The sequence below is a fragment of the Cupressus sempervirens genome, chromosome 4, assembly GCF_028749045.1.
Source record: "Cupressus sempervirens isolate cs-2001-9-10 chromosome 4, ASM2874904v1, whole genome shotgun sequence".
In the NCBI taxonomy this organism is placed as follows: domain Eukaryota; kingdom Viridiplantae; phylum Streptophyta; class Pinopsida; order Cupressales; family Cupressaceae; genus Cupressus; species Cupressus sempervirens.
The window spans coordinates 461,456,999-461,480,875 of record NC_143121.1 but is presented as its reverse complement, the minus strand read 5'-3'; the positions used below and the strand labels follow the sequence as shown (position 1 = coordinate 461,480,875).

The 23,877-nt window shown below is 34.3% G+C and overlaps 1 protein-coding gene across 1 annotated transcript; it reads left to right on the top strand.

Moving 5' to 3' along the window:
- Positions 1–13,073: 13,073 nt before the first annotated feature.
- On the top strand, positions 13,074–15,191 carry LOC149561973 (GRAS family protein RAD1-like). The gene has a single exon (XM_089825495.1). It carries the CDS (start codon positions 13,385–13,387, stop codon positions 15,014–15,016), a length of 1,632 nt encoding a protein of 543 aa, XP_089681621.1. The 5' UTR covers positions 13,074–13,384; the 3' UTR covers positions 15,017–15,191.
- Positions 15,192–23,877: the final 8,686 nt, after the last annotated feature.

Here is a 23,877-nt window from a genome sequence, read left to right as displayed (position 1 = left end):
CCAAATATGGGCTAAAGGTATAATTGATATTCGATACAAATTGGTTAACATAAAGAAACAACCATAGCAAGCCAACGATTGGAATAAGGAAGAATGAAAATATATTGTATATTCGAATATGGGTTAATCATATACTAATGAAAAATATGTATAGATAGAATATAATCGATTGGAAGGTGGAAGAGTACGATTAGTATAAGGAACGATGAATACCAAGAAGGAATTATGACAAATTCGAAAAGAAATATAGATACACAAATATGTGAAGGAAAACATACACAATCATGAGAAGAAAAATAAATTGAAAGGATCTTTCATAATATCTCATTTTCATAACAATGGCAACATGAAATTGATGTATATATATTTGATGCATATGGACCTTCATTTGGAGCTAATTGTTATAATTTTCTTGGAGATGCTTGTCAACAAAATAATATTATAGTTGAGATCTTTGAAGTTGAGTCTAAATGGAATTCAAGATAAAGAGAGAGATAAGTATTTTATGATTATTATACCTTGAGAACTATCTTTATTTAATTTTGCAGTTACTCTCTTATTATTACTTTTTATTTCAATGTGTACTATAAGAGTTATTTGCCTTGATCTTTTCCTTCAAGAATGTTCTTGCAGGAAAAAGAGGCAAATTGGGATTTAGAGGGAGCCTGGCATTTCATGAGAGGCAACCTTGAAAGAGAGGGAGCAAATAGATTAGATGATTCAGTCAACCTTCAGTGATCTCAATCATATTGATTCAGAGGGAGTAAACCATGTTGAGATCGATTCTCCAGTGATCCATAAATTGTAGCAATCAAGAGGATTGTGATTCATGAATATACCTCATGACTGTGTTTTTTATGGGCCTACCCCCTGTGTACATCACGAGGAAGTGACAACTTCCAAATGATGTCACTTGTAATTGCAAAAGTTAATGTAAGATGACGATCTTACAATAACTTGTACTATGGGATCAATCAAATTGAGTATATGGTGAATGTCTTACATCTCAACATTCTGGAAGGCCACTACTCAAAGAGTATTTGGTGAATATCATTGATATTCTAGGAGGCCAATACTCTTGATATCAGATGTGATATCAAACCTTATTTTGAGTACTTGGTGAATATCATTGATATTCTAAGAGGCCAATACTCTTGATATCAGATGTAATATCAAAACTTTTTTAGTACTTGGTGAATATCATTGATATTTTAGGAGACCAATACTCTTGATATTAGATGTGATTAGAAAACCTTTTAAGTACTTGGTGAATATCATTCATATTTTGGAAGGCCAATACTCTTGATATCAGATGTGATATCAAACCTTATTTAGATACTTGGTGAATATCATATGTTGATATTCTGGAAGACCATTACTAATGATATTGAATGTGATATAAAATGGTAAAAATCTTCTAAGATGTCCTTCAAATTGTTATTTGTAATATTACATTGAAGTAATATTTATTCTTATGTGTTTATCCTTCTAAGCTAAGTGGGAGTGTTGATGTTTGATAGCTTCAATTGGATAAACCTATATATAATTATATATGAGATGTGTGTGTGTGTGTGTTCTTTATATTGAGATATAAGGTCATTGTTATATGAGAAAAAATAATTTTATATATATATATGAAACTAATTTTTTATTTATTAATAATTATCTAATTAATGAATAAACATGTCCCATGAAGGGAAATATGTAATCATGGCATAATCCCTATATATATAAATCTAAGAGGATGTTGCATCTGGAACACACATACCACATACAATGGCAGTATTATTACATTTGCAACAACCCATATTCTTCAACACTTTTTGGCATATGGGTTTCTTTGTGCAGTGGTTGTCTCTGTAATTAACTAAAAATGGTCATTTAGACTATGAGCCCCCTTTCTAGCATTTTTCCATAATTTATCTAATGGTTATTTTTTATCAAATCCTCAAAAATCTGTTTATCCGATTATAACCTATGGTATGACCACTTTATCCCAAGTTAACATTTAATTAAAATAACATGTCCCCCTTTTAATTAAATAAAATTCCTCACTCATCTCTTATCCTAAGTGTGCACACATAAAGCATTATTCCTATTTCAGAAATAAAATAAAAAGCATTTTTGTCTACACATGAATGCACAATTTCCTATGTGAGAGAAATCTTCTATTTTTAAAATAACTTTAATTCTCCTCCACAGATTTCAAACCCTCTCAAAAGTCAACCATTAATTGTGATTGGTTGACATGCTTGTGCACACGGATCACTCAAGATGCATTCTCCTCCCTTGATTATGCCTTTTTTCCTCTTAATCTCTACTGTCCATTTTTTCTTTAAAAGGGAGGGCTCTCTCCTCATTCAAAAAATCTTAGTCTCTCATGATATTGTTATGTTGCAGGTTTTCTTGGTGATTTTGGAGACTTGGAGCATTCTTGCATTACTGCATTTCAGCTTAGCTCTCATTCTACTTACATTATGGCATAATTTTTAGCTTAGTTTCATTTATGTTTTAGCTAAGTTCTCTTTGTTAGCTTGGATTTCATTTAGAATAGCTTGCATTTGCATTGCATTTTATTCTAGATTCTTGGATATTGGCACTCTTGCCTCTATTCTTTGAATCTCTTGTTCTATAGTGCACCTTGCAAATGTTGCATAGTTTGGTTCATTTGAGAGCCATCATCTCAGACTCTTTGCACATCATAGATGGAGAGCTATAAGCCGGCTCTTGAAACTCCCTCTTCCATTGGTTCTCTCAGAATAATGGTTTACAGAAGTGTGACACTTTTATGCACACATTTTTAGCACCCACCTTGGGGCAAAACATTAGGTTTTGTCCTCTGATTCACCATTTTTATTACATTTTTTCGCTTTCTGTCTGCACTTTCTTTTCTGTTTTAATCGCAATTCTCAGACGATATTTTTCCAATTTCATAATACATTTCTCATAACTGTCAGGCGATACTTTTTGGAAATAGTGTTGTACGACCATACTAAGAATTCTTGCACCAGTATTGTAGATTCTATAGCCCGACTTAGTGATAAATATCGCACAGGAAGATTTTGTCGCCCATGTATACTGAGAAATATCGTACAACATTCTTCCAGCATAAACTATTGCTTGGTTTGAATTTGCTTGATGTTTGAAGTATTTTGGTCAGTTTCTCAATTTGCTGCTTACTGCATGCTGGTTTTTACAGATCCTTAGTTGGTTTTACAGAAGTCCATTTACAGATTTGTTTTCATTTTAAGGCTAACTCATGGTGCTAACAGTTGTGGTTGCAAGGTGTTATTTTGAAGCATTAAACATTGCCTAAATTGCCTAAAAGAACGCATGTCAAAGCTTCAAATGCACATGGGCTACTAATGATTGTTTGCAAGGTTGTCTGACGCATAAAAACCCAACTTGCTTGCTTTTTTATTTCATGTGCGGCATCTACTAGTTGTTCTTTTTTTTAGGCACATTACACTTGTGATTGAGGTTCTTCGGTGATTGGAGAGTATGCTCTTCACCCTTACGGTGAATCGAAAATCTTGACCCACCTTTGCATTTCGAAAACAAGCAAATAATTGAATCTTCTTGGCGTGTTTGGGGGAAGCAATCGAGGTAGGAGAGTATGCTCTTCACCCTTGAGGTGAATCAGAAATCTTAACCCTTGAGAATGGATCAAATCTATGGTAATTAGGATCCTTTAGAGGGCCTACTCCCGAACAACTTGAGAGGAACGACCCAAGTGGGGACAAGCAAATTACCTGGCTCTTCCAACCCACTATAAACTCAAGGCTATCAAGGACACAAAACTTTGGTAGACGTAGTGTTTGTCTTCACTTAGTGTGATCACTTATAGAATTTTGACCATAGGGAGATCACTAGGCAAGAACGCTTAAGGTGCTCTTGTGGCCACAAGGTCTGTTACCCATTGCAAGGTGGGGTGTCCCTTAATTGGATGCAAGAGGAACATTACGAATGGAAGCCCTTTCTAAACACCCTAGGTTAGTATCTACCCTACTTTGCCACTCAACTTCTTGGTGTAAGGATCAATCCTAGTGGACTACCTGAATCACCCCAAGATTTACATTCACCATATGTGTTCCCTTGGTTGTGCTCATGGCACTTCCATGACAAAGCCAATATCTCTTGTGGGCAACCACTTAGTGTAAGGCAAAGGAGCATCAAGCATGGGCCAAGTTGTTGAGTAATAAACCATGACCTTAAGGTAGATTGATTGGCTATTGTTTTCGAATGTGTTGACCAGTGTTAACGTTCTTAAAAATCAAACATCTCGGTAATGTTGGTAGAAAGGTTGTTCTGATATCACAAGTGTGTGTTAGCAAGGTTGTTTTTACCCTTGTTCAACTGTTTGAGACATGTTAAAACTCCTACTATTTGCAAACCTTGTTGATAAATGACATGAACTGAAATCTCACACTATCTGATCTAAAAAATACCTGATTGTCAAACTGAAACACAACTTTTGGAGTCAAAACTGGTCCTTTTTTTACACGAAACTAGCACTTTATCACCTATTCTCTGGAGAAATATCGCACAACAATGCTTTTGCAAAATTGTGTCACCCTCTTGCTGTGAGATCTATCGCCTTATAATAATAAGTTCTACCGTCCCGCCTTGTGCGAACTATCACCCAGAAGAAAAGTATCGCACGTGTGTCTTGAACTGTGTCATACAACATCTTATGTTGTCTCACTATCGCTTTGTCTCTGAGAAAATATCACCTGGGATTATTTATTGTCAAAACAGGGTCTGTGTTTGAAGTTTTCTAATTTAGGGTCTTGTCATCCTAGTCCCTCCTGGTTCTAGTTGCATATTCGTCTGTTAGGTGATGTTTGAAGTTGAAAAGATGGGTTTAGTCCGTTAGATGTAAGTCTTGAAACATCATTGAAAAATCACTTGTCAAAATCCAGTTACCATCCTACATTAGCTACTTGCAATTGAGCTTCTTGCTCGCTCACTCGATTCAAGTCACCAATGCTATAAATTCTTGAGCACTATTTGACAAGCCATCTGTTATACTTTGACAAGTGATTAATCTTGATTGTAAGAGCTTCAAATCTAATTTACTTGTCTTGTCCTATTAAGCAAAGACGATTCCTTACATGCCGATCACAACTAGATTTCAAGTTGGGAGCGAGTCATACCCCTTTTTTCTTCAAACAATTGGAAACCCCACCCATATTTCCTCATGGACAACCTCATGTGGAGGACCCTAAACCTATTCAAACAAAAACAACTAACATTTGACATAATCCGCTTTACAATTTTGAAAACCCGTTCGGCACACCCTATGAGACACCTAAGGGTGAGAATAGTTTGGTCACCATGGTGCACCGCAATGAAGTCCAATGCCGCTTAGAAGAACAAGCACGTAAAAATCAAAGGATCCTAGAAGCCATGTACGCTAGGGAGAAAGAACATCAACAAGCTGAAAACGATAACCATACCCACCATGAAGAGAACAAGGGGACTTGTTCTCGAAACCTTTTGTGGCAATGATGGTAACAACACACCTCCAAGAACTCCTAGAGTCACCACGGGCGCATGTCCTTCCCATCATGAAAGTGATGAAGAAGTAACTAGCGAGGATGTTATAAAATTCCAACAAGACAGCTTTGCTCAAAAATTGATGCTTAGAGCTTTAGAGGAAAATGGGGACCAATACTTCCAATACATGGCAGCAAGCGGATGGAAACTCCCTCAAGATTTTGATGTAGAATGCATAATTAAAAAATAAGAACCCACTGAAGCTAAAATCTTAAGGGAAGAAATACAAGAACTGAGGAAACAATTCACACAATTGCAAACTTCAAAAGAACTGCCCAAGACTTCATTTTTCGAATCAATATGCGCTCTTCCATTTGATAGGAGTCTATACATGCTACCATTTCCTAAGGATATAGAGGTTCCTAAGTATGACAAATACAATGGAAATGGTGATCCTCACGATCATGTGAGGCATTTTTATGCTCTTAGCATGGATTTTATGCATGAAGACACCTTTCTTATGCAACTGTTTCCTAGGAGTCTAAGAGGGCAAGCTATGGAATGGTTCACAAAATTGAGTCCTCTTAAAACATTTGACGAACTTGCACAACGCTTTATCCAACAATACTCCTACAACATTCAACATCCTGTGACGGTGCTGGACTTATGCAACATCAAACAAAAACTGGGAGAACCCTTTGCAACATATCTTCAATGATGGAGATCCTTGTAGTCTATCCTCAGCAAGTTTGTGAGGCTGAAAAAATCAACATTTTTGTCAATATGCTCGTACCAGAGCTATACTTTGATCTAAGAAAACAGTTATTCACATCCTTCAATGCCATGGTTGATAGTGCATATCGCATTGAAGATGTTGCTATCAAAAAGGGTGAAATTGTTATAAACAAAGACAAGAACAACAACAGAAATGGTAAAGACAAAGGTAAACGTTGGAATAAGAACAAGCATGTTGTCAATGGTGGGGTAGTGGACACTCCTAAGACCAAGGAACCTATGTTTAACCTTTCTACTGCCATCTATGCTACAAAGCAACAAGAAAATGCAAAACCACAAACATTTGACAAGAGCTATAAGTTTACCAAGAAATGACGTGTTTATACACCAATGGTTGAGCCTTATGAGGTGGTCTTAAAAACGTTAATCACAAATAAGCTGGTTACTTTACCAGACAATTCTCGACCCTATGACCCACTTGTCAAACCCTCATGGTGGAGAGAGGATCATATCAGCAGTTACCACCGAAGTAAGGGTCACAACTCTGAAAACTGTTTCAAGCTCAAAGATGTAATCCAAGATCTTATTGAGGAAAGCAAAGTGGTCATGGATGGCCTCGTCAAAAATGTTGATCACAAAGCTTTTAAACAATCCTTGCCAGAATATGAGAAAGGTGAAACCTCCAAAGCTACTAAAAAGAATCATGATGCCAAGATTAGCTATGCTTACGCTGACGCTGACAATATTATAAGCATGCTTGAGGTCATTGAGCATTTGTGCATGGCAAGTTCTAACGATGACAACCAATATGTAGATGAATGACCCAAAGTTGTCTTGAAAATGCGCAATGTTCTTCAACGCCATAATGACTCTAGACCTAAGGTGGTGCTCTGGGTGACTGATTCTTTCTCATCACAAAGTGAACCACTTAATTTCGTTACTAGGGGGCAATCTAAGGTTGTTCTAAAAGTTGCCCATGATCCTAAGAATGGTTCATCTTCTAAACAACTAACTACTTCCAGGATCTCCAACTATGACCTTGTCAGTCAACTACAATGTACCCCGGCTCAAATTTCCATTTTTGAGTTGTTAGAATTGTCCCCTTTGCACAAGAATATCCTCGAAAAAAGCTTTACAGTCTGCCAATGTTTCCACAAATATTGATGCAAAACAATTTCAAGTTATGGTGAACCATATCTCTTCACCCCATTATCTCACCTTTTCTGAAGAAGATGATTGAGCTCTCAGTCATCTCCACAACCTTTCTCTCCACATCGAAGTCCAAATCTTTCACACTCGCGTTCGTCAAGTCTTGATAGACAATGGTGCAAGCTTAAACATAATCTCATTCAACGTGATTCAACAGTTGGGCATGTCTGAATTTGCCATTGACCCTAGGCGCAAGATAACTATAAAAGCCTATGATGAGGTCGAACGAGCTTCCAAAGGTCTAATTGTACTTCCAATAAGAGTTGGTCCAATTGAGAAGGATCTCAGTTTCCAAGTCTTAGACATGCCGCTTGCATACAATTTGTTGTTGGGGCAACCATGGATTCATGACATGAAAGCAGTACCTTCTACGTATCATTAGTGCATCAAGTTCCCTTTTAATGACACTGAGATAGTTGTCCCTGGTGACAACTCCATGTCTATCAACACGTTATCTACTGCTAAAACATTGGTTCCACATAATTGGTCCTCTCATGAGTCGACACTGTACTTTACAAAGTGTGAATAGAAATTGAAAATGATGAGCCTAGGTATGGGTGAATACACTCTAGACTCCATTGTTGCTCTACCTATTTCACCTCGGTCTTATGGGAAACCATCTGCTAAAAAGAAACCCTATGCTTCTGCCATGACACTTTTTGGCACATTTGTGCAGTCCTCAATTCCCCTAGACTTAGAGAAAGAAGAACAGGCAATTAAAGATTGGATATATAGGGAAGAGGAAGATGAAGAGGATGCCATAGTCACCACTCCCATTTCTCCTAAATGATATGGAAAAGGATATAAGATGCTTGCAAACATGGGCTATCAGGGCCACAGGTTCTTAACTGGTAATAAAAAAGCTCTAACTGAACCTTTAAGTCATACTCAAGGTTGTGATGCTCGAGATACTGTTGACCTAGGATATGGGTTAGAGGATAATATACCAAAATTTACTTAAAGTACGCCCATATCTAGTGAATCAAAGGATGATGATCTTCCCTTTGTTGCTGCCACTTCACAAGATGAAGACTTTATGCCCATAACTTCACTCCTTTGGGGAGAAGAAACATTTACCATCAATGATGATGTTGAGGCTTCCACCTCTAGACAGCCAGAACAAGATGAATCCAACCATGAAGACTTGAATAGAGGATGGATTAGACAAAATATTGCTCGTCTAATTGCTAGAGATCAGAGTACAGACTCTCAAGAGTATGACTGGGAAAATTTATCAAACACCTCTTGTGAACTCGAGGTTGATGTCATTCACACCTATGCAACCCAACCAAATGTGGTGATGAGTTTAGTATAGGGTCAGATGAGTTTGGCTTGCAAAATGCTTTAGTGGATCACGTTGGTCCCTCTAGGACTATTCCTCATCTGGATACCTTTGCAACATTCACTATAGGCTCAACTTCGCATGTCACCAAAGATTACTCTTTTCGCATCAATAACCTTGAAGCTTCTACCTCACTCTCATAGATTGGTCCATCCAACATCAAAGACCGAAAATACAGTCTTTCTGAAACCATTATGAGATCGCCTGTTACCTAAACGCCATTGAACCCATCACTTCTTCCACCAGTGAACCCACAATTCATATGAGATGGCGAAAACCACATTGTGGTGGTATCTGAGCCTAAAAATAGTAAAAATAAAGACGTATCTAATAGTGAAAACCTCCTTGAGGCACTTGCGGATGAGGTACTTGGTAGTCTGCCAAGCTATTTTTAGGATAGATCGTCAGTTCTCATTGAGCCTACATAGCCTATCAACTCGGGGACAAAAGAATCTCCTAAAATCATTCAATCACAGCAATTTTTGGGTCTGGTGCTTATCAACTGTCTACTCCTGAAGGCAAAGAACTTGCGAAGCCTATCAATGTCCTACATTTGAAGAAGTTCTATGCTTAGAGGCATACTGCTTGGCTATCTTGTACATATCTATGATCCTGAAAAAATCCTAAAAAGCAAAAAATGTCCTGAAAAAATTATCTTCTTAGTGAAAACCTAGCAATAGGCACTTTGATGTATCATCAAAACAAAATTCAAAAAATTAAAAAATACAAAAAAAAATTTGAAAAAAGTCCTGAAAAATTTTGCCAAGTGATAAAAACCTAGAAATAAGCACTACTTGAGACCCTTGCACCTATGTTTATCAATCTCAATCACCCATTTCGCTACACACTTCCTAGCTTGGGATTGTTTCTTGTCCTTGTCTTGGGGACACAGCTGCTTAGCCTATTTGAGTTGTCCTTGTGCATTAGAGTTTCTTTGGCAACTCACAAAATAGTGTTTCTCAACACTACCCCCCCAACTTGACATTAAGTGTTTCTCAACACTTCTTAGATAGTTTACCTATAGTCTCCGGTGTCACGAAATTTCTCATTATCAAAATCAAGTCTTGAAGAAATGGTCAAGTGACTTACACACATGCACTTAAACACTTAAACGACTGAGCTATGTTGATCTTTATCTACTTTGTGTACTATCTATGATGATTTCTTTGATATATGTTCCCTCCCCAATAGTCTTTCAAGGATGTCATGGACTAGAAGACTGGGGGCATGGGGCATGTTTTCTTGATTTATGCTTGTGGGTATACTTTATTTCTCTATAGTGTTTAAAGATTCATGCTTGTCCTATTTGACAATTTGACTTATAAACATATCATCCTTGACTCTTTTTTTGCAAGACCGCACTCAGGGGTTATCTTGGCACTTATGCCTTGATACAAGTGTAATCTTCATATACCAAACTTAAGGAATCTAGCTGCATAGTCACCTTGACCTATATGTCTTTGATGCATAGGTTGGATTCCCACATACCTATCTGATATAGATCATATTCATATCCTCATAGTTTATGCTAGTGATGATTGTATGATCTTTTGATGTCCCTAATAAGGCTTGATGATAAAAACTAGGAACTACTAATGTAACCCTTGTAATTGCAACTTTTCATACTAGCTTGCATTCTAGGGTTCATCCTAGCTTAGCTTTCATTTTGCATTGCATCCTTGAAGGATTCATTGTAGACACTTGCATTCTTGATCTTTTCTCAAAGAACCTCTTGTTGCATGGTTTACTAGCAAGAAGTGTATCTTTAAGGCTCGGCCGAGAGCCTTCATACTTGAATCATACCTTCTTACACTCTGTGGATAGGGAGCTCTAAGCTGGCATCCAAGCATTTCGAACTCATGAAATCATTTGGATAGAAGGGTTTAAAGTATGACACCTTTTGAGTGTACAGTCTCAAGTTGAGGGACCCTATTGGAAAAAACCATGGTCTTGGTCTTCATCCATTTTATGTTGTGGGCTTTGAACTGGTTTTCAAGTTCCTATCAAACCCTATTTTTTCATTAATCATAAACTCTATTAAATCAATTATCAATAATAATAAAATTAAATTGTTATGCTTCTTAGTTTCATCTGCATTTGTAGGAACTCCCACAATAAGCTTGATTTTAAATATCCGTATACAAATTCACAAGTAAAACACGATTATTTATTTTATTTATGTTTTGAGATTCTTATTTCAACTTCATTGCACACAAGTTTACTTTTCATGCCATGCAAAAATGATTCTCCTAATATTGAAGAATGCTCTCATACGTCACATATTGAAGCAACTCTAATTAGTAAAGTGAAAGCAAGTATAAGTGTCTTATATTACTTATGGGACCATGTTCTCTTGGTCCATTATTTGTGGTTTTTATAATGTGTGTCCCCTTTGCATTCTTTATTTATTTATAGCTCTTCTAAAAGTAATCAATGGTGTTTTCTCATTGAGTTTCATGTGTGCCTAGTTCCATCCTATGTTTTGGCCCCTTCCATGTTTGGGTTTTTTTATGGCTATGCACCCTTATAAACCTAACTATTTTAGGTCTTTGGTTATTGTTTTGCAATTTCTATTTCTAAACATAATGCTCTTGTAAATGTGTCATTAACTCTTTTATTATTTGTATGTTTTTAATATTAAAAGCAACAAAATTAGGGTGTTGGCCCTTTACAGTAATAACTTGAATGCAACTTCAACATGTTATTAAGAATTTAATGGCATGGTAATAGCCTCAACTCATAATATCAAAACAAAAGAAAAATATAGAAGTACAATTGAGTGACATAGAAAAATAACAAAAAAAACATAGAAATTTTTTTTAAAAAGCTAAAGACCAGGCATCCAATGGTTATGTGAGTACATTCCTCTAGTTATAAGTAAGGAACTTAAAAAGACCCTTGTAGGTCGCCTCTTTGTTGCATCATTTCTCAACACAATCCTTTGCATCAGGCATAAAGAAGTGACTAAGTTGTGCATCACGCATAGGTTAAACCAAGAGATACTAAGGCTAGGGTCCCATGGAGAAGAATCTTCCTTAAAATAGGGGTCCATGCTAAAAAAATTTAAGAACGTTTAGAGATGGGTGGTCTCATGAATCATTTAGTGTATTGTAGCTTAAATATTTCAGCTCCTAAACTTAAGGAAGCTGGAGAGATTTAAAATATCAATTATCAAATAAAGTTAATGGGTTATTGGTCTACAAGTGAATTTGAAAGGTTCTTAAAGAGCCTGTCAGGGATTGAGTCTTGCTAAGTGTGTGGCTCCGACATCGAAAAAGGATGAGGTTGGTATTGTGCCCCGAACGAATTTGGCAGAATGGTTACCTGCTCAATTAAGAGGGCTAAAAAATAGGGGCTCCTAATATAGGGAAAAATATTCTAAATAATTTGTTATCCTTACAATGAGAATTCTAGGACATCTTTTCCCTAAAAAATAGAGCCCAAGCCCCCCTCTTGAAACCCCTCCTTTTCTAGGGCCTCTAACTTTGTTGCAATTATCTTGTGATCAACACATGTACTAGCCCTACCTTTATAATAAGTACCTTCTTTCTCTGGTTAAGCTCCTTAAGAGTCCAAAAAATTGATATGTCAAATATGCACATAAAATTGTCACTCTTACACTAATTGAACTAGCTATACCATCAATATAATTATTATTTATATATAAATGACAATTTACCTTAATATCATCGACAATTTACCTTATAATATGATGATTATGATGATTAGTTCACGTATAAACCAATCAACTATATACAATATTACTTTTGACATATATCAGATTTAATTTTATAAACTGAAATTATACAATATTAGATTTACAATTGTTTCTACCGTTTCCTATTGCACAATGATAACTAAAAAATAATGCACGGTTTTAAGAAAAAGAGGGCGCCAAGGGAAAAATTCTCACCACAAAGCCGAATCAAATCATTTGGAGAACTTCCAATTTGATGAGGAGATTCGCATGCACCCATAAATTGACATATTAGAAAAGTATTTTAAATGGTATTGCAGTCTTTGGAACGCGCCATAATTTGTCACGTAGGCAACTCCATCGGAGGAATCCATGGTGGGAAAAAACAAAGGCAACAAATTTCAGATGAATGATGAATAAACAACGTTCAGATTTGGACATTCTTCATGAGAGTAAAAACACATACCTATAATTCTTTAATCCAATCCACCATTCATATGACACTGTCCTTACCTCCATTAAAGAGACAGAAGAGAAAGATGCAATGACAGCCGCCCTGTTTTGTCTTAGTTCAACGCGTTTCCCTCTTCTTCCTAGCGATTTCCTCGACATAGAATACAGAGCTCCCAGCCTGTCCTGTCACGTTTCCCTAGGCCTCGCTAATGTCCATTTGAAAGACAACAAACTTAGCTTTCCAACATCCTCTCACCTGTTCACTGTATTAATCCCTTGCCATGTCAAGCAATCCGACCAGAACAAATCTCTTGAGTTGCACAACTCTGGGATCTCTCTTGGGTCAGTTCAAAGAACATATCTCTTGAGTTGCGCAACTCTGGGTCAGTTCAAATACTGAGATTCTGTAGAGGATTCAGATTTTCTGGCAGAGATAGATCTCTCTGTATATGGAGCATTGGGAGGGCAATGGGAGTTTCTGCTCAGATGTTGGTATAATGCAATCATTCTGTAATGGTGATGCTTGTGATTCATGGTGGCCAAAATCTCACAAAATTGATTACCAGTGCTATTTGGGAGAGGATTTGGCCATTCGCCAATACTGTGCTGCTGCTCGCTTGGAATGCCAATATGATGAAGTGGAAACAGGGCCCTTGTCCTCTTCAGACAGCGGTGATAGTCCTTTATTGGACATGGCGGAAGAAGATGAGATGATTGAAAGCTTCATAAACATGGATGATGATGATGATGAGCAAGAAAGCTCTGAATTCGATGATGAAAGTAAGAGCAGAGTAAACAAAGTAGCAAGATTCAAAGATGAAAGATTTCCTAATGTGTTACAAGAAGTGGTTGAGATTGGTACCAGTAGTGAACGAAGAGCGAAACCATCAGGGAGCGGAGAAATTGACCAGGGGCTTCATCTGGTTCATCTTCTTCTCGCCTGTGCGGAGGCGGTGGGTTGCAGAGACTCTCAATTAGCTGCAAAGTTGTTGCAGCAGATCTGGAAATCTGCTCACCCTTGTGGAGATGCATTGCAGAGGGTCACATGCTGCTTCGCCAAAGGGCTTACTTCACGACTTTTGCTGCTTCTCCAGAACAACAACACAAACACTAGTGGTATTAATCTGAGCTCTCTGCAGCCTCCAGGGGGCTCCGATCTCATGCGAACTCCAAGCAAGGCGGAAAGAGGAGAGGGATTTCAGTTCCTTTACCAGTGTACTCCCTACGTAGCCTTCGGTTTCATGGCCGCTAATGAGGCCATAGCGCAGGCCGCAGAGGGGAAGAAATCGATCCATATTCTTGACCTAGGAATGGTGCAGGCACTTCAATGGCCGGCGCTCATGAGGAAGCTAGCGGTTAGGGCAGAGGGCGCTCCGACCGTGAGGCTCACGGGCATGGCGACGTGCTCGTATTCTGAGATCAAGGAATGGGGGGCAACACTGGGGGAAGAAGCCAAGGCATTAGGGTTGGGGTTTGAATTCCGCGGCATAGTCGAGCCGGTGAACCCTAATCTTCTCGATCCGACGTTTCTGAAGCTCCGGCCCGGCGAAACCCTAATTATTAACAGCGTCATGTGTCTGCACAAATTCGTGAACGAGAGCCGCGGATCTCTGCGATCGATTCTGCAGGCTTTGCAGCGGTTGAATCCCTGCATTTTGACGCTCGTCGAGCAGGATGCAAACCACAACGGGCCCTTCTTCCTCGGACGGTTTCTGGAATCGCTGCATTACTATTCCGCCATTTTTGACTCGCTCGAGGCCAGTTTGCCCCGATCCAGCCCGCAGAGAACGAAGGTTGAAAGATTCCATTTTGCGGAAGAGATTGGGAATATTGTGGCGTATGAGGCGGGGGAGAGAGTGGAACGCCATGAGAGGGCTGATCAGTGGAGAAGGCAGCTCGGAAGATCGGGATTTGTAGGGTTTCCATTAAGATTTTTGAGCCAGGCGAGGATGATGTTGTCTGTTTACGGGTGCGATGGATACAGTCTTGCAGAAGACAAGGGATGCTTGTTGCTCGGATGGAAGGGCCGCCCAATCATGCTCGCTTCCGCATGGCGTCCCAATAATAATTCGTATTCGTGACTTCCTGATTTTCTTTCGCCTGCATTCATCAGATTTGGGTCAAATGTTCAAATTAATGGCTTCCGATCTTGTTTATAATTCAGGGTGGCTGTTATTTCGCTAGTAGATGCAGCCACCATTTGTAGTATTTCCTGTTTGATTCAATGACAGACAAATATTTTCTATTTTGATACAATGATTGTTGACAGGGAATGGAATGATTTGGGGGTGCTGACCTGCAGGCAACGGCTACCCAGCCAGTTATTTGGACTGGCTGGGTATGACGCCGTTTCTCCTCCGTCTGCTTCCTTCGCCTCTCTCCATGCACGGACCCCGCGGCAGACTGTTCCGTACCGTCAGTCATGCATGGACCTTGTGGCAGTACAATCTGACAAAAACGTATTGCATTTTATAATTTGATTGAGTTTTTTTATGATAAATTTAACGAGATAGAAATATCAAATTGATTTGGTTTTTTTTTTTTTTTAATTGAATAATGCAAAAAGAATAATATACAAAAAGTCAATCAAAAGTTCATAAAGTGGACAGCATGATCAGCAACTAACCGGCTCTAAAGAGCTACAACCAATCAGCAACTAACCGGTTCTAAAGAGCTATGACCAAACAAAGAACATTACAGCAGAATGTTAACACAACCAGCTCAAAAGAGCTACAACCGAACAACGAACATTACAACTTGAATGTTAACATTCGTTGAAGCTCCTTCGAGCAAAAAGCATCACTTTTGAAAAGTTGTAGCAGCTGGTATTTAATCCTGTCAAGCTGGTTACTAATCTTCAACTGAGCCTCGGGTCCTCCCTGCAAAAGTTTACGCAAAAAAATTGTCTGAAAAATGATGTCAAAGTAAAACTGAAAAATTTCTCCTTCAAGATGCATTGTAGAATTAGAAAATACAGCCCTACATCTGCACTTCCAAATGTTAAGTAAAATGATCTGCCGCAAAGAATCGCCCACAATATTACTTTTAAGATTAATACCAAAAATAGCTTCCTTCCGACTTAAAGAATGTTCGAAGATAGCTGGAAGAAAGGTGAAGACAGCAGTCCACTTTTTCTTAATTGATTTGGGTTCTTTTAATATGTTCTTTTTATTACTTGTGATTAAATTTGTATTATAATATCTTATATATAAATAAATTTAATGATTGTTTATGATCAACCAACAAGATATTTAGTTTAAATATTAATGTATGTACGTTAATGTTTTGAGTAATAAATTTTAAAACATATTAAATTGTATGTTAAATGAACATCATATATTAATTTTTAATAACTTGTTGAATTTTTTTTATTTTAAGACATTATTTCATTTATTTTAATTATTTGTATTTAAAATGAAAAGATAATTATATAATGCTGATACTTTTGTAAAAAATAGTTTGCATCTATTTATTTTATTTTTAAAATTATTTGATTTATGAATTAATATAAAGATATAAGCAAAGTTATCATATTTATAATCTATTATCAAATTTAAACTTATAAGTTATTAAAACATTAAATGAAATATAATGATAAATTTCATAAAATAATATAATTACTATGTAAAATGAAATGATAAAATTTATTGTATATTGTTGTATATTAGTACTTTAAAAGTACCACCTAGTGGCTAGTATTTACTGTCATGTTTAAATTTAGTATTTTTTTAATATGATTTAAAACTTTTTAAAAAAACTATACAAAACATTAAAAGAACATATTAGAAATATCAAATTGATTTGTGTTCTTTTAATATGTTCTTTTTATTACTTAAATAAATTTATAATTTTTTATTGTTAGTAATCTCTTTTTTTTTTAATTAGTTATTTAATTTTATATTTTTAATATTATTTTAACTGTACAATATTATTACATTTCATCTATAATTTTGAATTTTAAAATTTAAAATTCTCCAAATAAGATTAAGATTAAACATAATATAATATCCACTTAAGATAAGACATTCTATTGATTATTTGATTTTATTTATTTTTTATTATATTTATATCATTTTAATGAAATGCATCATTAGTATTTGGCCAAAGGCTACATACTGTAAATCATTTCCACCAATTACAATTTAGTATTTTTATTCTCTTATTTTTAAAAATATTCTTACAAAGTCTACATGCTAATTTTTTAAGTTAGATAATTTTTAAAATGATTTATTTTGACATTGATTGGATAATACATTTAATACACAAATTTGTTTGAAACAATGCAATATTTTAGGATCCACTAGGTGCATTTATAGAGAAAATATGTAAAACTACATTATAATTATTTATTAATATTATTAATGAATGCTTACAAAAAGTAATTTATAGTAAACTATAATGTATTAAAGTTTTTGTCTTTTAATTCTTTTACTTATTACAAGAGTTGTTTTAATGTCTTGTATAGTTTTTTTAAAAAGTTTTAAATCATATTAAAAAAAATACTAAATTTAAACATGACAGTAAATACTAGCCACTAGGTGGTACTTTTTACAAACGTACTAATATAGAACAATATACAATAAACTTTCTCATTTCATTTTACATAGTAATTATATTATTTTATGAAATTTATCATTATATTTCATTTAATGTTTTAATAACTTCTAAGTTTAAATCTGATAATAGATTATAAATATGATAACTTTGCTTATATCTTTATATTAATTTCTAAATCAAATAATTTTAAAAATAAAATAAATAGATGCAAACTATTTTTTACAAAAGTATCAGCAATATATAATTATCTTTTCATTTTAAATACAAATAATTAAAATAAATGAAATAAGGTCTTAAAATAAAAAAATTTCAACAAGTTATTAAAAATTAATATGTGATGTTCATTTAACATACAATTTAATATTTTTTTAAATTTATTACTCAAAACATTAACGTACATACATAAATATTTAAACTAAATATCTTGTTGGTTGATCATAAACAATCCTTAAATTTATTTATATATAAGATATTATAATACAAATTTAATCACAAGTAATAAAAAGACCATATTAAAAAAACACAAATCAATTTGATATTTCTAACTTGTTAAATTTATCATTAAAAAAATTTAATCAAATCATAAAATGCAATATGTTTTCATCAGATTGTACTACCGCGGGGTTCGTGCATGACTGACGGTACGGGACAGTCTGTAGTGCCTGCCCCTGGTTCACATTTTGTTATCGTTGCTGAACTCTTTTAGAACTAGTTTTATGTTGTTGGTTAGCAGCATTCTTTTGAGATTATCAGATATTGTGCTATGGATTCAGTTTATTATGTGATGAGATTACTTAGACTCTACATTTCATGTATGTATGATGATTATTTTTAATGTTCACAATTATTGATGATGATTATTACATTGCTTTCAATTATTAATGATGATTAGTAAGATGAATTATTATCATATGTGCTTTCTTATGGATACTTACCCCATACTTGCATGTGTATGGTGTGCGTGTTTGCCTTGCGTGTTTTCTTTTGTATAGCGTGTCTGATGCGGTTAAGGAAGGGAGTCGTAGTCACCTGCTAGTCGGGATCTACACGATGCACCACTTCCTACCATTGTCTATTTAGTTTAATATATATTGTGTTTGTACATGCATGGTTTTTATGCAGGTTGCAGGTACCGAGTATCAACTTCCCTGAATTGCCAAGATAAACGTACCCTATCACATTATCTCAATGATAAGAGAGGGGAGATAAATTCTCAAGTCCAAATCCCAACCCTTTAAGCCATTTGTTCTAATTGAAAAATTAGGACAAATATCTGAGTTGAGTACCCTCCGAATACATTGGATGACGTAATTCGTGATTTAAACCCTTGGTTTGATTTTGTATGTATTTTGGCTATGATGGATTTTTCGTATTTTTACCTTTGTGAGTCTTTGGAGTATTTTTTATTAATTAAGCCTAATCAAATGATTTAATTAATGGTTTAATTAAATAAAAAAATTAATATGATATTTTAATATTTATTTTATTTAATTAATTGAAAAATTAATTAAATAAAATAATTAAATTTGAAAATAAAATAATTAAATTGGAAGATAAAAGTTATAATATTAAATTTGGAATGTGACAATATTTATTTTAATAATAATATATTTGGAGCTCATTTTTAAATAAATGACTAAATAATATTATTATTAAAGCTAATAAATATTTTAGCAATAAAGTTTTGGAAAATGAAATTTAAAAGTGGAAAATATATTTTAAATTATTAAAAGATTCTAAATCTCATATGTTTAAAATATAAAAATATTAAGATTGAAAAGTGGAGATATTAAAGTTAGTGCATGAGACTTAATAAATAAATAAATTAAATTAGAAAGAGTAAAGTAAATTGGAGTTACAAGCTTGCATGGGAATTAACATGTGTCAACAACACGGGAATTAGTGCATCAATTAAGCACAAGGTGTCTACAATTCTATGACTCATCAAAAAGGATTGAAAAAGACTCATGCTTAGTTGGTGACACTTTTCAGCGGTTTCAAGAAGCAATCCAAAGGTTTCTTGAGAGCTCTTGATATTCAGGCATTCATAGAAGTTTAAAGGAAAAGCTTAATGGAAGCCACGAGCTACAAGCTAAAATAGAAGCTTCAAAGCTTACATGCATGGGAGAAGATTCGTATGCTCATATATTTTCTACTTGCTTCTATGCTCCTTCTAGCACCTCTAATCACTTGGAGGATTCGATCAGCTTGAATTCTTGGAAGAATTGTGAATGATGGAGAAGGAAGGGATTTTCTATGGACTTCTGAGGCATGGAAAATTAGCATCAGTGTCCAGGTGCACTCGTGATATTCTCATATTCCCTTTGCACTCTTTCTCTTCCTGTCTTCATCATATCTGTTTTATGTGTCTGAATACTCTCTGTATTTGAAATTGGAATCTAAATATTTTATTTGGATGAGAAGAAAACAATAGAAAAATCCTAGATCCAATTAAGGAGAAATAATTAGATTTTAATCGAGTTTGGATTCGAATTTATATTAAATTAGAAAGACAAGATTTGGAATTAAAATAGAAATTCTAAGTTGAAAATTCGAACGATTAGATATAATCTTTCTATCAAATTATATTTTCATATGCAAATGGACAAACCTATTAGATGGATGAATGGGTAAATTTAGAGAAAAATTATTTTAAGAGGAAATTCTTAATTCATCACAAATTGTCCTGTCGTTGCCCCTTGGATAAACTCGAACTCAGTCATTCATAACTTTTTATCGAGATCAAATTTATTCGATCGCTCCGGTCAGAATTGGCGCAACTTGGCCCTCTCCAACATATTTCAATTTCAGCCCGATCCAACAGTTTATTAGGGAGATATGGCCGTCGTACTAGGACTATTTTATTCAAGAACAAATATTTCTCCATTTCCCATAACCAAGAGCTCTTTATGCTTAAACTTCACAAAATAATATATCAAAGCATGGAATGGATTAAAGATATTATTGAAATCTTTCTTTATTAGAATCTTATTAAAATGCATTAGTTTTATATGATTTATTATCTAATCTAATTAAATCAAATTTAATTAAGATTAGTTAATAGTAGAAGAAGTGTAATTAATTATTAGTCAATCTAAGTAAATGGATTTTTAAATGAGAGAAAATTAAAAGAAAAAAGATTTTAATATGGTTTATATAGCGGGCTTTTTATAATGTATATTGATTACTATTTAATATATATTAAACAATTTTAGAGTTTAATGAAGATGATAATGTTAAGAATTTGGAGATTATTCATGTTAAAATCTATAATGAGTCTTATTGGTTTGTGATAGGGATCTTTATATAGACAAAATATTATTAGAACAATTAGAAAATGGAGTCTAATGGTTTATTTTAATATTGATTAAATAATTGTAAGATGATAATTTATATTATGTTGATTTAAATTTAGAAACTCTGAATGATATTGGATTAAGACTGAATTATTATGTTATTGGTTAATACGTTTGAATACCTTAATGGAGTTAAGAGTTAGCCAAATATTAACTAATGAGTTTATAGAAGGATTCTATAGATTGGATATTTATAGTTTGAGGAGTTTATTATTTATTAATGTTTGTAAGGACTAGCAAACTATTAATAAATAATGGTGTAAATAGTTCGATTAGATTTAATCTAGTGAAGATTATTTAATGATTAAAGTTTTGTAAAGATATTAATTTTTGGATTTGAAGTATAATTGATTTTTAATCAATTAATATTCATTGAGTTGATATTATAACTATAATATTAATAATTAAGTTGTGCGATAGAGTCTTATTTGAAAAGATTAATGATAATACGAATTTGTCAAGAGAATGTTGGTATTCTTTGAAAGAAGACGAATGAGGTCATTATAGATTTATTCTCAATATAGTTTGCTAATAAATATTGACAAATTATTATTATTGAATTATTAATATGAACATTTGAGTATTGAATTATAGTTGACTTTTATCTTACAGAATTCTAGTTAGTTATTAGTCAACTGATATTAATTGGAACGTTGCTATGGTTATGCAATTATTAATTAAATCAATTAATGAGAGTTAATTAGATTTAATTAATAATTAAGTTATGTAATAGAGATTTAATTGATATAATTCTTTTAATGAGATTTTAAAAATATTGATATCAAGTTGATAGGTCTTAATTTGATGACTTGAATAATGACTTTAGATATTTTAATGATGAAGACTTAGTAATATATAATTGAGAATTATTAGAATAATAAAAGATCAAGGATTGTGAATCGATGTTAATTGATCATTTTAATAAGTTATAATCTTCTTGTTCAAAGATTGATAATTGGCTCTCTTATAATTTATAACGAATAATGATCCTAAAAAAAGTTGAAAGGTTAATCAATTAGAATATGGATCATGGTTAAATATAAAGGACAATTTAATTAAGGTCAATGATGATCAGTTTAGTAAATATTTATCCTTAAGTTATTCTTAGAATGTAATTCTTAATAATGGAAGGGTAATGCTATCGAGGAACAATTGAGTTGACTTGTAGGTCAAATGATGAAACTTAAAACACTTGAAGTATACTTGCAAACAAAAAACTGAAAACCCCTACATATTATTCAACTATGTGAATTTAGTAAACCAAAACATGTGTTTGCATCGTGTATTCTATATGCTTCTTGTTTTGGGTTTTGGGTTGACTAGTGTTGACCAGTCCTAGCATGTTACCAGAGGCTCGGGAGTTATGAGATATGATGGCATGTTGATCTTATTTGATCTCGATCTTTATAAGCCCAACCATGGTAATGTGATCGTATGCTCTATGAAATGTTTGTATTTGTTCTTCAGCCTTCATGTGTGAAGTTGAGATGTATATATATCTAAGATGCTTGAGCTAATCATTTTTGAGTCATCGATCAGTTATCCTTGGATTACTTTCTAGTCGCCATGATGAGACTGAAATGTGAATTTATTTCTTGATGATGTCATGTTGTGACATGTTTAACTCAACCATTTTGGAGTCTTCGATCAGTATGATTTTGAGATATTATTGGTTGCTTATTGAGAACCATTTATCTTGAGATATATTGTGGTTATTGAGAACCAATTGTTACTTATGATTATCAGTGATGCCTTCAGTTGCCAATAGAGAACTGTTGTGGTCATGATTTTCTATGGATGCTTTTTCAGATGCTCATGGAGATTTGATGATTCTTATCTTGGAAATTTGATGATTCTTATTATGTATATTTGATGCTTTTATGCATATTTGATGATTTTATTATGGATTATCTTTTATGATTTTGAGATTTATGATTCCATGAGCTTAGGGTAGGTAATCTACTTGTAGTGTCGGGAAATGGCTTGCAATGGGGGCCAGGGCCCTAAGTGGTTGCCAGGGTAACTCATTGTAAGTTTGGTTAATAAGTGATAACATTTACACACTAAATGGGGATTAAATGAACCTAAAAAGATAATTGTTTTGATGTTCTCGCCCATGCCTTGAGTGCTTGTACAGGCTACGATGGGAGTAGTGAGAACGCATGGTTGCGACCGTGCATTCCGTAGTATGCCTCGTCAGTATGAGAGGATACTAGTGGCCGCATGAGATCAGTATGGACCCATGGAGTTTAGCTAACTGTCAGGGTAACTTGTACGTGATAAATGCGATGACACTTTCTCGCTTGCAGAGTAGGTTTCTTACATGTCTTTGTGTGCCTCTGAGAATTAGATGTCGGTTTTGTGTGATGGAACCTTTGAGTTAGTATACTTTTAGGATTCCTGGACTTATAAAGATTTATGCTTCGTAATTGATATCCTGTTTGGGACTTGAGATTATCTCCTCAGCACGGTAGGAGTGGACCACTTAGGTTCCACGCGGTCGGGTGGTAGTGTATTTTCACTCTTATCATTTGAGATCCGTCCGAGACACCGTGGCTGGAGTATCCTTGGTTGGTATTTATTCTTCATTATGTTCTTGGAGCATTATGATTAGATAATATACCTTATGATGGATGTATTTACTGGTATGTTTTTTATATTGATGATTTGTTTTACTTTGCATATGTTAGTTGATGATTTATTATTCTTTACTTTGCATGTTAGTAGGATGTTTTAGGAGTGACATTCCTACTATGTTAATACCGATGATCTCTTCGGTGCTTTGGAATGTTATGCACAGAGGGATGGCTAAGATCCACGATGGTCTAATGATGCTATTTATGGTTGGGAGGAACCATGCACTTAGTTATTTATGTTTGTGATATATGGTTATCTTTTGTGATGGATGTTTATATCTTTTGTGATGATGTATCATGTATGATATGTGGTTTCATTTATGTTATTGCATCATGGATTAATATTAGATGATGATGATGTACTTTATTTACTTGGATGTTTATTCTTTTAAG